General features: G+C 34.5%; 1 protein-coding gene and 1 pseudogene across 1 annotated transcript; both read left to right on the top strand.

Annotated features, from left to right (window-relative positions):
• The first annotated feature begins 760 nt into the window (after positions 1–760).
• LOC148253712 (uncharacterized) lies at positions 761–1342 on the top strand. Its single transcript, XM_088219864.1, has 2 exons — positions 761–922; positions 1007–1342. The coding sequence occupies exons 1-2, from the start codon at positions 761–763 to the stop codon at positions 1340–1342; spliced, it is 498 nt and encodes a 165-aa protein (XP_088075990.1).
• Positions 1343–3989: 2647 nt separating this feature from the next.
• On the top strand, positions 3990–4754 carry LOC148253711 (secreted RxLR effector protein 161 pseudogene; annotated as a pseudogene).
• The last annotated feature ends 9622 nt before the right edge of the window (positions 4755–14376 follow it).

Raw genomic sequence — 14376 nt, 5'->3', positions numbered from 1 at the left:
ATATATATCATATTTAGTTTTTAATTATTACATGTATATTTGTCCTTTGTGTAATTTTGAATTAAGTATTACATATAATATAAATTTATTAGGACTAATTGTATGTAGATAATTTAAACAAGATTAATTTTATATTAGTGATTTGATTATTATGTTTTTATAATTATTTTGATAATTATATTATTTAATTTAAAATTGAGTTCATGATAATAAAATATAAGATATTTTATTATATTACTTATCATCAAAACAAATAAATTTATTTATTTTTGTTTACAAATAACGGTCTGATAACCAGGAGATTTGTAGTTCGAGAATAAAATAAAGTTATTTGTTGCATAAGATGTATATATGAAAATAATTATTTCAATTTTATATCAATTGCATGGACTACCCGAAAAATATGAAATTTTATTAATTGTTTGTCATTATGATGGTTGAACTCAACTATACTAATAGAAACGACCTGACAAACAGGAGATTATTTGGTATGGAGCAATTTTATAGAAGTTGTATAGGGATACAATTGGTAACAGTACTTACATTTAAAATATGTGTGAGAATCGATTTAACTACCAAGGGACTCATTTATATTGTTAGAGGATTCCTTTATTCCACTAAACTGAAATATAGATTTTTTAAAATTGTTTGATTTATTTAGTGGAAATATCATTTAAATAAAAGTTTATTTCTTTATGATATATGTAAATGTATTCTTATATTATTGCATTTTCTTTTCTTAAAATTCAAATTTCTCAATATGTCTGTTATATCACTGCGTGTCATACTTGACGCCAATAAATTGGTTGAATCAAATTTTAATGACTGGTACCCAAATATGAGAATTGTTCTCATGCATGACAAGCTTATTGACATGATCGATAAGCTTACCAGAGACACCCCACCTGAGGATGATGCTGAGGCAGTCAAGGATTTTTAAAAATACTTGACAGATTGTCTTACTGCCAAATGCATTATTCTTGCTTCTATGAGTTCTGAACTCCAGAGGAAACAAGAAGATATGGATCCCCGTGCAATCATCGATCATCTTAAGAAGATGTATGGTGTACAAAGTAAGACAGCTAGATACCAGTTATCTAAGTCTTTGTTTGGATCCAAGTTGACTGCTAACTCTCCAGTTGGGCCCCACGTTTTGAACGTGATTGGTCTTATTGAAGAACTTCAAAAATTAGGGTGCACATTGGGCAAAGAACTTTCTCAAGATTTGATCTTGCAGTCACTACCTGAGTCTTTTTCACAATTTATTATTAATTTCAACATGAATAAAATGGATTGTGATCTTCATGAGATGCTCAATATGTTGATTGATTATGAGAATTAAATTGCATCTGAGAAGAAGAAATAAACTGTCATGTTGGTTGGCAACTCTTCTAAAAGGAAAGTTAAGGGTAAGAAGAAGCCCAAGAAGTTTGCTGCACCTAAGGGTGGTGTGACCAAACCCAAAGGTAAGACAAAAGCTGACCAATCTGATGCTGAATGTTTCTTCTACAAGAAGAAAGGACATTGGAAGAGAAATTGCAAGAAGTATCTTGCATATCTGAACGATAAAAAAACAAGGTAAGACCTTAATGAAAAGTGTTTTCATGATTTCTTTAACTTCTATTAATCCATCTATATGGGTATTAGATACCGGTAGTCATTTTAACATTTGCAATACGTTGCAGGAACTACAGATTAACAAAAGATTGAAGAAAGGAGAAATTAATCTTCAAGTTGGGAATGGTGCAAAAGTTGCAGCTCTAGCTGTAGGATCAATTTATCTTAGGATGCCTACGGGTAAGGTATTTTTGCTGGAGGATTGTTATTACGTTCCTAAATTTATTTCGAACATAATTTCAATATCTCTTTTGGACCAACATGGTTTTCGTATTATTTTAAATAATGGAGTTTGTTCTATTTATCATGGTGATGATTTATATGCAAATGGTTATCTCCAACATGGTATTTATGTCTTACCTGATATGAATGAAAACTCAGTTTTGCATGTTTCTAATCTTAAGAGAAAAAGAGATGATTAAGTAAATTATACATATCTTTGGCATTGTAGGCTTGGTCATATTAGAGAGAAAATAATAAGCAAGTTATGAAAGGAAGGTTACCTTAACAAATATGATTATGAATCATATGCAACTTGTGAATCTTGTCTCATATAAAAATTAACTAAACCTCCATTTGTTGGAAGTGGAAAAAGAGCTTCTGAATTATTGGGACTAATTCATACTGATGTTTATGGCCCTATGAAAACTCAAGCTAGATAAGGATATTCTTACTTTATCACCTTCACTGATGATATGTCAAGATATGGATTTGTGTATCTTATGAAATGATAAAGTGTTAAGGTCTGATAGAGGAGGAGAATATTTTAGTGATGATTTTACTAGATATCTCAAAGAGAATAGGATTCTCTCACAATTGATCCCTCTTGGAACACCACAACACAATGATGTCCAAAAGAAGAAATCGAACATTATTAGATATAGTGAGATCAATGATGGGGTTTACAGATCTTCCAATTAATTTATGGGGATATATTTTAGAAACTACAATATATTTGTTAAATAAAGTACACACTAAGTCAGTCTCTACAACACCATATGAGATATGAAAAAGACGTAAACCGAGCCTTAAGCACGTTAAAGTTTGGAGTTGTTCAGCTTATGTTAAGAGATTACAAACTAATAAGCTTGACTCAAGATCTGATAAGTGCATATTAATTGGGTATCCTAAAGAAACAATGAGATATTATTTCTATCACCTATCTGACCATAAAGTGTTTGTGGCTAGGGGAACAACCTTTTTGGAAAGGAATTTTGTTTTGAAGGAAATTATGGTGAAAGAATTGAACTTAATGAAATTCAAGAAACTAATGAATCAATATAAGAAGAGAATCATGAGAAGCAAGTTGAGCAACTTTTACTAGATATTTTGAAGATGACAAGGAAGTTGTCATCTCCAATGGTTGAGGTTCAAGAAACAAACGTTGTTCAAGGACTAATTAATGAACCTGTTCAAAATCAGATTGAACAACAACCTAATCTAGTACAAAGTGAGCAAGTTGTACACGAACCTCTTAGAAGGTCTGGTAGACAGCATCGTGCACCAGATAGGTTAAATCTTTTAGTGCAAGATGATGTAACAAATGAGGTTAATCATGATGATGATGACCCCAAGACCTATGAAGAGGTTATGCAAGGTTCTGATTCTGAGAAATGGATAAAGGCCATGGAATTTGAAATAGAATTCATGAAGGTCAACAAAGTTTGGACTTTGGTTGAGACTTCAAAGGATATAAAGCCTATTAGTTGTAGATGGGTTTTTAAGAAAAAGATTGGAGCAGACGGAAAGGTGGAGACCTATAAAGCCCGTCTTGTTGCTAAGGGATTTCGTCAAAAGGAGGGAATCGATTATGACGAAATATTTTTTCCTATAGCAATGCTCAAATCAATTCGGATTCTACTTACTGTAGTTACATACTATGATTATGAGATATGGCAAATAGATGTGAAAACAGCTTTCCTAAATGGTGAGTTGGAAGAGGATGTGTGTATGACATAACCTGAAGGTTTCATGTCCCTATCTGATCATGATAAAGTCTGTAAGCTACAAAGATCCATTTATGGATTAAAATAAGTATCTCGGAGTTGGAATATTCGTTTTAAAAAATAATTAAAAAGTTCAATTTTGTTAGATGCGAAAAGGAACTTTATGTGTACAAAAGGGTTAGTGGGAGTACGATTATTTTCTTAGTATTATATGTAGATGATATATTACTCATTGGGAATGACATACCAGCATTACAAAATTTAAAGATTTGGCTATCTGAACAGTTCTCCATGAAATATTTGGGAGAAGCAGCTTTTATATTAGGAATAAAGATCTATAGAGCTAGATCTAAGAATTTACTTAGACTTTCCCAATCTATGTATATTGACACTATTCTGAAGAGATTTTATAAGAAAAATTCTAAAATGGGATATCTATCGATAGACACTGGAATCACTCTAAGTAGAGAGAATTGCCCTAAGACCTCTGAAGAGAGAGAAAGAATAGGTAGAGTCTAGTATGCTAATGCAGTAAGAGCTATCATGTATACCATGACATGTACACGTCCTGATATGGCTTATGCACTAGAAGTGACTAGCCGATATCAGGAAAATCCTGGTGAAAAACATTAAAAAGTGGTAAAGACCATTATTAAGTACTTGAGAATAACTAAAAATCAATTCCTCATCTATGGAGAATCTGAGTAAAAACTGAAAGGTTATGCTGATGCAAATTTTGCTTCAGATAAAGATGATAGTAAATCTATATCTGGTTATGTATTCACCTTAAATAGTGGTGCAGTGAGTTAGAAAAATTTCAAACAAGCTACGGTAGCTGATTCAGTGACTGAAGCAGAATATATAGCGGCAAGTGAAGCTGCTAAGGAAGCTGTTTGGATGAAAAAGTTCTTAACTAAACTTGGTGTGGTTCCTTCAATAGAAGATCCAGTTCCATTATTGTGTGACAATACTGGAGCGATTGCTCAAGCAAAAGAGTCGAGATCGTATCAAAAGTTCAAACACATTTTGCGTAGGTACCACTTGATTAGAGAAATCATTGAACGTGGGGACGTTAAAATTCAAAAGGTTAATGAAAAGGATAATGCAGCTTACCTGTTCACTAAGGCTCTTGGTGCAAAGGAGTGTGACAAGCATAAGTGGAAGTTAGGAATGAAGTACATGACAAATTAGATCTAGTGCAAGTGGGAGATTGTTGGGGATATAAGTGCTATGCCACGATCCAATTATTCGTATAATATATTAAATATATTATTATTTGACAATTTCTTTTAATATATGACAATAATATTTTATTATCATATCGTTTAATTTATGTGATAAAGTTATTAATTAAATTTATAGGTTTTACATCAAGATGGGATCTTGATAATGAGAGTAAAATCTTTTATAATTTAATTTAAAATATTCTTAGTCATTTGATCATCAAAATATGACATTAATGATCCAGTAAGACTAATATATATGTGATAGTTTCTATAAGATAAAGATTAGTTGATCTCATTAATTAAATCATATATATAGATTATGCATATGGAGATATGATCATTGAACCGACCTAATTAAAATTTTCTAATTGTTAATATTATATTAAACTGTCAATAGAGTATTCTCTTATTTTGATAAGATGTAAGAATTTTCTTATACCTGAGATCATCATGGTAATTGATAAGTTATTTATTATACTTTGATTCTGAACACCTATGGTCATATAACTATAGTTGAAAAGATATTGAGTGTGATTAAATGCTTGTAGAATTAATGATTGGTCAAGACATAATCTGTCAACTTGAGTAATAAGTTTAAACTCTATGTTGTCATTTATTGTAATGACTAAATTAAAACATTGGTCAGAGCAGTTGATATAAAGAAGAAAAGAGTTTTTTTTGTCATTTATTAGTTAATTATAATTGACATAAAACATAGTTAGTTACTTATTAGGATTTTACGGTTAAACCATATCTTATGGTTAATCCGAAGCAATAATGACGGAATGAAATATTACATATTTCTTTAACAGGTTCTTGAGAGTAATTGTACATTTCATACTATCCGGTCGTTGAGAACTATTGCTAGATACTAACCTTAATTAGTAAGTTGGTTTGACCAATTTGATATCGGTTTAATGTTGAACCTATGGGGTCGCACACTAACGAGTATTCTGACTTTTGTTAAATAGATTAATTATTTTAATTACTTGAGAATTAAATTAGAAAATTTAATTTAATTAAATAAATAAATTTTTTGGTCTAAATAGAATATTATTATATTCTTTGCTAACACCGAGAATATAATTAATATTGTAAATAAATTGAATTTTTTTATTTTGAAATAGAAAATTAATATTTATATTTTGATTATTATATTATTAATGTAATAATATAATATGCGAGCTTATTATAATTATTGAGATTATTATAAAATTTAATTTGTTTATAAAATTATTTTGTTAAATAATAATAATTAAAAAGGATAAACATATATATATATATATGTAAATATTTAGGTGTTATAAAAAAAAAAAGAAAGAAAATGGATGAGTCCAAATAAAATTTTGACGGCCACAGGAAGAGTCCAATAGGGACTCCTCCAGCCATGCCACCTATATATATATATATATGATATATATAGTATGGGGTTTTTGAAGAGTGAGAGAAAAGAATTAAAAATCATTCGCACAATAAAAGACAAATCGATGAATTCTCTGTTAAAATTTTCTAATAAAATTTTAACATATTTATATTATTTAATTTATCCGTTAATCAAAGAGTTGAACGGCAAAAGTTGATTTTGGTGTGGATACGCATAATAGAGTGTTCAGATTTTTGAGCAATTTTAATTTGAGAATCCGCTGTCACGTATGTTTTAAATTTGATCTTTAATTTACAATATAATTTTTAAGCACAAATACATCAAATTAAATTATTATTTTTATATTTTGCTGCGTGTTATGCACATATTACAATCCATCAATATTTACCTTTGGTCGGATATGTTTGTAAGCTTGTGTTAAATTTTTGTTTTTTGGTCTGAGTATAAAATATGTACAACACGTTTATTTCTGGTCTTGCCTCTGTTTTACAACATGAAGGAATATGAAGAGAAGGTCGTTTCTTTAGCATTGAATAGGCCAAAGCTTTAGGCTTTTACCAATAGGCTGAAGACAATTTGAATGACTTGTCCTCTATTTGACACTGTTCGCTGGATATGTGATGAGATACTCGCTGAAAACACACCTAAACCAGAGGAGTGTAAGAAGCGAGCAAGTACAAACGAGCTTCCAGAAAAAGAGCGAAAATAATTGCGAGATAACAATACTTCAAGTTACTCTATTCCCGACCAAGTATCAAATAGCGAGACTAAATTCATCAGACAAAATTCTTGGTTTAAGAAGAAACGATACCAGAAGGTGTTAGAAACTTGAAGGATAACAGACCTTATGGTTAAAGAACAACTCGCCTTGAAAATTTCGACCCAAGAAGAAGGCCCAAATGTAGTATGGGTTTGGGTACCCATGGGGTACACGTGTTGCAATACATGTACAAGATATTTGGCCCGCACATCCACCAGTGTTCCACGGTCCTGTGGTGAAGCAGTCAGAGCGACTTTATACTATGCAGGAAAATCAGAGACAGACAACTTTCTCGATGCAGAGATATGGAGACCCACACATGCGTCAGACATGCGGCCCAGCCCGCATGACCCACAAATATGTACGCGTGTATGCACGGATCACGCACACGAGCACCCATACACGCAGCCCTCTAGGCTCACGCGAAACCGACAGTACGCGTGCGCCAAGGGGCTGAACGCACGCACCCTGCACGGACAAGCCTGCGGACTGCCCAAACGACCCAAGCCCAGCCAGCGACTCTCGCGGGCCTTCATAGAGAGATGAGAGATAAGAGGATATAGTTATCCTCTTTCAAAATTATTTAAACTTGTATTTGTCATTAGTTAGCTCTATCACTTATCTTTTACTTATTTTTTTCTATCTGTATATATATGTGTACAATTATTCAAAACAAATTATCAAAATATTATTCAATTCTCATCCTTTTATATGGTATCAGAGCATAACCCAACAATGGCAACTCCATCTGCCTCCTCAAACTCAATCACTCCATCGCACCACACCTTTTCTGTTAAGCTTAAAGGCAACAACTATTTTGCTTGGAAAACCCAATTCCTACCCCTGCTAAATTATCAAAATCTAACGGGTTTTGTTGATGGTTCTAATCCAGCTCCAACTAAAATTATACAAAACCCAACAAAAGAAAATGAAACCATTCCTAACCCAAAATACCAAATCTGGCTCCAAAAGGATCAGATGCTCCTCTATTGGTTTTTATCTTCATTATCTGAGGAAGTTTTTCCTTATGCCATTGGCATGACTTCGTCACTTGAGATTTGGACTGCCTTAGCCAATACCTTTGGCTCTCTATCCCAAAAAGACAACTGCAGCTTAACATTGAACTGCAAGAGCTCAAGAAAAATGATTTGTCAGTTTTCCAATACCTTTAAAAGACTAAATCTTTAGCTTATGAATTAGTCTCCGTTGGTTGTAACATGAACCCTATTGAATTTAATGCAATTATCTATCACAACATTGGCAGAGAATATCACAGGATTATCACTACTCTCAATCTCCAACCTGTACCTGTAACCTTTAATAAGTTACACAGCCATTTGATTGCTCATGAGATTCTTTAATGAGTTACCTGTACCTGTACCTGTAACCTTTAATCAGGGTTTTGATTTATTGCAGGTGAGAAATCTGTAAAGGTCACACTTCAAAATGTGGAATCTTCATTGCTCAGGCCAACAGCCGCAGCACTTTAAAGTTACTGCGAATGGTATGGAATTCCCTTACGAGATTATAGACACAAAAAAGCAAGAGAAAATAGTAACAAAGGGATATAATAATATTTAGGAAAAGGTTCATTAATTATTCAGATGAAGCAGTTGTGATGTGCTTATAATGGATCGAATCTCTACATTTCTGATTTTTTATTTGGTAGAACCATGGAAAACCAGGCAAGAGGAATGAGTATTTCTGATTCTGAAGCTTCCAGGACAACTGCTTCTGTTTTGAAAAATTGAGTTGCAGTTTCTGGCTGAAAGCCAGTCCTAGTTGCAGCGTAACAAAAGCAGTGTTGTTGGGTCTCCCCCATGAGGTGCAAGTATCTTAATAAATAAATATAATCTCTTTTTTTATCTCCCAACTGCAGGGTAATAAATTCTCTTGTACATATTCTAGACTAGATATTGCCAAGACCCTGTTCTTTCACCAACGTAGTCCCATGGTGTGTTAGGAACAGAGAAGAAGAAAATTTTCTGATATTGATTTTCTGATTCTTTCATATTTTGGCAACACCAATCTTATACTGCTTATACAATGGCATGAATAAAAAGACAAAAACAGTGATGATTAATAAACTAATTAATCAGCTTAATATCAACTAATCAATGACTACTCTTAATACTCCCCCTCAAGATGGAGAATACAAATTTATTGTACCCATTTCATTCAGCAAATTGTCGAACTACGTAGGATGAAGTGCTTTTGTCATTAAATCCGCAAGTTGATTGCGAGTGGATATATGCATTATCTTCAAGGTACCATCTTGAATTTTTTTTCGGACAAAATGACAGTCAAGTTCAATATGTTTTGTTCTCTCATGATACACTGGATTCGAAATAATGTGTAGAGCTGCCTGATTATCACAGTAAAGCAATGCAGGACCTTGATGTTGCACCTTTAAATCTCGTAACAAATTCAGAATCCACACTATTTCACATGTAGTATTGGTCATGGAACGATACTGGGCTTCTGCAGATGACCAAGACATAACTTGTTGTTTCTTTGATTTCCATGAGACTAATGAAGATCCAAGAAAAACACAATAACCAGTCAGAGATCTTCTAATATCAGGACATGTGCCCCAATCAGCATCAGAAAAAGCCTTAATTTGGATGGTAGATGATGAAGGAAGGAAGAGACCCTGTCCAGGTGTTCTCTTGATGTACTGAAGAATCTGCAAGGCAGCCTGAAGATGATTGGTCCTGGGAGCAGTTAAGAACTGACTCAGTTTATTGACGGAATAACTTATATCAGGATGAATGATGGTCAAGTACAACAATTTTCCAATCAGTCATCGATAACTAGTGATATCACGCAGAGGTTCTCCATCATCTTTGGATATATTTTGATTTGGTTCTATGGGAGTAGATGAGGGCTTACAACCAAGGTACCCAGTTTCAATTAATAGATCCAAAGCATATTTTCTCTGACATAAGGTGATTCCTATGTCATTTCTTGCAATTTCAAGTCCAAGAAAATATCAGAGAGTTTCCAAATCTTTCATCTTAAATTTTTGTTTGAGTGCAACTGTGAGTTCATTGACGGCATGATTATCATTACAAGCAATAACAATATCATCAACATATACCAACAATGCTAGAAAAATGTTACCTTGATGCTTGACAAACAAGGAGTGGTCACATTGTGACTGATGGAAACCTTCTTGAAGTAATACTTGTGAGAACTTGTGAAACCACTGTTGGAAAGCCTGTCTCAACCCATAGATTGACTTGTGTAGCCGACGAACAAGTTGATAAGGAAAAATCTCCCCCTCTCGAGGAGAATATCCTGGAGGAATATTCACAAAAACTTCTTCTTAAAGGTCACCATGAAGGAAAGCATTGGTGATGTCTAACTGAGTCAAACTCCAACCATGAATAGTAGCTAGTGAAAGCAAAATTTTTACAGTAACTAATTTTGCAACTAGAGAGAAAGTATCAATGAAATCAATGCTAAATTGTTGTGTGTAGCCCTTAGCAACCAGACGGACTTTGTATCTCTTTATGGTCCCATCAGCTTGATATTTAACTTTATAAACTCACTTACAATTAACAAATTTCTTCCCAAGTGGAAGAGATACAACAGACCAAGTATTATTGTTTCCAAAGCACGTAGCTCCACATTCATAGCGATCCTCCAAACGTCAGACTGGACAGCCTCAGAGAATGTGGTAGGCTCAGTGTGGGAGGAAAGAGCAAAAATAAAGTTGTGATATTGAGGGGTAAGCTTTGTATAAGTAAGGAATGAGGAAATGGGGTAAAGTGCATGTGTACCTGTATGGTAGCAGTGATAGTCAGACAAATAAGAAGGTGGTCGTGTGAGACGCAGAGGTCGAGGTGGTGGGATTTGGGAAATGTCATGCGGTGAGTGGGAAGGTGAATCAGAAGAAACTGGTGAGTGTGTAGGTATGTGGAGAGGAAGAGGTAAGACACGGTCATGAAAAAAGTCATTGTGAATGGGACTAGGTGAGTGAGATGAAAGAAATGGAAAGATATGTTCATGAAAAATGACGTTTCAAAAGATGATGATTTGATTGCTCTCGATGTCGAGAAGTTTATATCCTTTATAACCCGAGGGGTAACCGAATAAGACACAAGCTCTAGAACGAGGTGAAAATTTATGGCAATGACTATCGAAAGTGGAGTAATAGCATAGACAACTAAAGGTACGCAAATGATCATAAGATGGTTTTTTATTAGTTAATAGTTTAGAAAGAGTTTTGTTAGATGACAAGGGGGAAGGTGTATAGTTTATCAGGTAAACAGCGGTCAAGATGCAATCGCCCCAATAGACAATAGGAACATGGGACTGAAATAGTAAAGACATGTACCACATTTAAAATGTGTTGATGTTTGTGCTCGACAACTGAGTTTTGTTGAGGAGTTTCAACACAGAATGATAAGAAATAATGCCTTTGGACTTGAAAAATGCATGAAAACTCAATTCATGCGCATTGTCAGATCTCACATATTTAATAGAAATTTGATATTGGGTAAGGATTAGAGTATAAAAGTAAGGAAAAATGGTAAGAATATATGACTTTTGACGAAGAAGATACACCCAGGTAGTGCGAGTGCAATTATCAACAATGGTAAGAAAGTATTTGTATCCCTCAATAGTAGATGTAGAAAAAGAGCCCCAAATATCAATATGGATTAAATCAAATGGACGAGCAAATAATTTATTGTGAGAAACAAAAGACAATTTACGTTGTTTAGCCAAATAACAAATTTTACAATGAGAAATATTCGAAATCTGTAAACCTTTGTTAATGTACTGAAGTTTGACATAGGAATGATGACCCATTCTAAAGTGTCATAGGCTACTTTTAGAATTAGCAAAAACAGTGTTAACAGTGAAAAAATGAAAATGCCTAGTAATTAAGTAGTAGAGATTTCCAATGTGTCTACCCTTCCCAATCAACAAGTCCCGAGTGTGGTCCTGGATGACACAAGAATGAAGAGAAAAATTAACCGTACAGTTGTGGGTGGTGGTCAACATGCTGACACTGGCAAGATTAAAAGAAAAGTAAGGGACAAATAAGACATCATGTAAGGTTAGGGTGTCAGTGAGGAACACATTTTCAAGTTAAGTGACTAGCACTGAACTACCATTTGGTAAAGTAAGTGGGATGGGTTCAACATGTTTAAGGGTGGTGAAGAGGGTGGGTGTGCAACATATGTGATGTGTGGCTACAGAGTCAATAATCCAGCATTTAGAGGTAAGTGTGTGTGTGAAACTGGAAAGGCAGAAGGTGATTGGTGATATACCTGCCATGTGAAGGTCAAAAGTAGTGTTGTTGGTGGGAGGAGAGAAGCTGTCCGGCGAGGTGGCAGAGTACGATTGATGGACCCATGCGTTTAGGTGGGCAATAATATCTTGAATTTGCGACATGCTCAGAGAATCGACCGAGGCAGCGGAATCAGGCACCGGCAAGCAGGCAGTGGCGGAGGCGAAGCTCTGCGCCTGTCGCACAAGAGGGTGCGTGCCCGAGGAAGAAGGAGAAGAGATGTGTCCTGGAGGATCCGGTTCGTGGGCCGAGACCCGGTTGGTAGAAGAAAGAACAGACCTGGACCAAGACCCAAATGAATTAAATGATTTAGTGCCAAGAGCGGGCCTGGATTGAGTTGAAACATTGTGGGCTTGAGCTTGGGCTTGGAATTGTCCTTCATTAAAAATAGTCTGGTTGGGCTTGGGCTTGAAACCCAGTGGATATCAATGTAACCGGTAACACCTGTCCATAGTGTGGCCCATGAGCCCACAGTGTGAACAGGTGGGTCGTCTTCGACCTTGAGCTAGGGCAACAGAAGAAGCAGACCCCGTAGCCGTCTCTGTACAAGCGTCGAAGCCGATCGCACGATGTCGTTCTTCTTGCACCACTAGCAAGAAAACCTTCAAAATGGATGGCGAAGATTCCATCATCAAGATTTGAGCCCTAACAGCAGCGTAGGAAGGATTCAAACCCATCAAAAATATCATCACAAACTCCTGCTCTTGATAATCATTCCAAGCCTTCATGTTTCCACAATGACAGGTTGGAGCTGGTTGATAAGTTTTGAGCTCGTCCCAAATGGTTTTCATCCGCGTATAATAGGCGTTGATGTTGAGCGATCCTTGAATAAGGTTGTTCATGCTCTGCTTCAGCTGGTAGATGCGCGGAGCATTGCTTTGTTGATAACGGAGCCTCAAATCTGTCCAGATGGATTGTGCATTCTCATGGTATAATAAACTGTCAGCTATTTCCTTTGTTACAGCATTCAACAACCAAGAGGTTACCATACTATTACATCGTGACCAAGCTCCGGCAGTAGAATCGGTACTGTTCGATTGGTCGTAAGTTCCATCTATGAAACCCAATTTGTTTTTGGCGTTCAAGGCTATTCTGATCGCTCTCTCCAATGTGTTATAGTTGTTGCCATTGAGAAGGTTGGACACCAAGACCAATCCAGGGTGGTCGGCACTGTGAAGGAAGAAGAGGTTTTGTGAATCATCTTATGGCTCTCTAGCCATTGAGGATTAAATTTTGAAGCTCAATCATTGAGCTAAAAATTGTTTGATTAAAAAACAGGCTCTGATACCATGTTAGGAACATAGAAGAATCAGAAAATTTTCTGATATTGATTTTCTGATTCTTTCATATTTTGGCAACACCAACCTTATACTGCTTGTACAATAGTATAAAGAAAAAGACAAAAACAGTTATGATTAATAAACTAATTAATCAGCCTAATATCAACTAATCAATTATTAATCTTAATATGGTGGAGAAATGTAAGGTAGGTTGGAGCCAGTGGTTCATCAGTGATTCGGAAGGCTTCTGCTCCTTGAGCCTTGGTCAGGTTCAATTCTGGCTGTGTTGGTGTGAGAGCTAGATAAGATTTGGCCAAGTAATCATAGTGTGACCTGGTAGCCGGGTGAAAATTAATAACTTACTGTCTCTGCTTTGTCAAGTTACAACATAGGGTTAATAAGCCAAGTCTGATGAGTTTGCAAAGTTTTTTTTTTTTTTTTCATTAATTATATTTTTATTTAATTTATAAAATTTTAAGCGAATATTGGAAATTTGATACTAAAAAAATAAAATTATTAAATAAGAAGAATTTTAACAACATAAATAAATAAATAAATAAACAAAAAGAAATAGAAAGAAAAAACTGGTTGCAAACAATCCTTTTGTGTTAAAGATCCAGTTTTGTTTATTTTTTACATCTTAACTGATTTTCTCTCGCTTACTCTGTACTTGAATTATATTTTTTCAAATAAGAAGATATCGCATAAGAGAAAAAATAAAATTATGAAGAAAACTTGGAAGTTTTATTTTTATCAATTTTTTTTTTTTATCTAAAAAAGTAAGAATTTCTTTTTCTCTTTTCTTTTCTCTCAATTTATTAGTTTAATATTTTCTCTAATTTTATCTGATAATCAATCAAA

The sequence above is a fragment of the Carica papaya genome, chromosome 5, assembly GCF_054855325.1.
Source record: "Carica papaya isolate Zhongbai chromosome 5, ASM5485532v1, whole genome shotgun sequence".
NCBI classification, from domain to species: Eukaryota; Viridiplantae; Streptophyta; class Magnoliopsida; order Brassicales; family Caricaceae; genus Carica; species Carica papaya.
Note: the sequence above shows the minus strand (reverse complement) of the source record. Positions and strands in the feature narration are given on the sequence as shown.

Coding starts and splice junctions, on each gene's coding strand:
- LOC148253712 (XM_088219864.1), top strand. CDS start 761: ATGTCTGTTATATCACTGCGTGTCATACTTGACGCCAATAAATTGGTT. Junction 923..1,006: donor CACCTGAGGATGATGCTGAG/GCAGTCAAGGAT, acceptor TCTGAACTCCAG/AGGAAACAAGAAGATATGGA.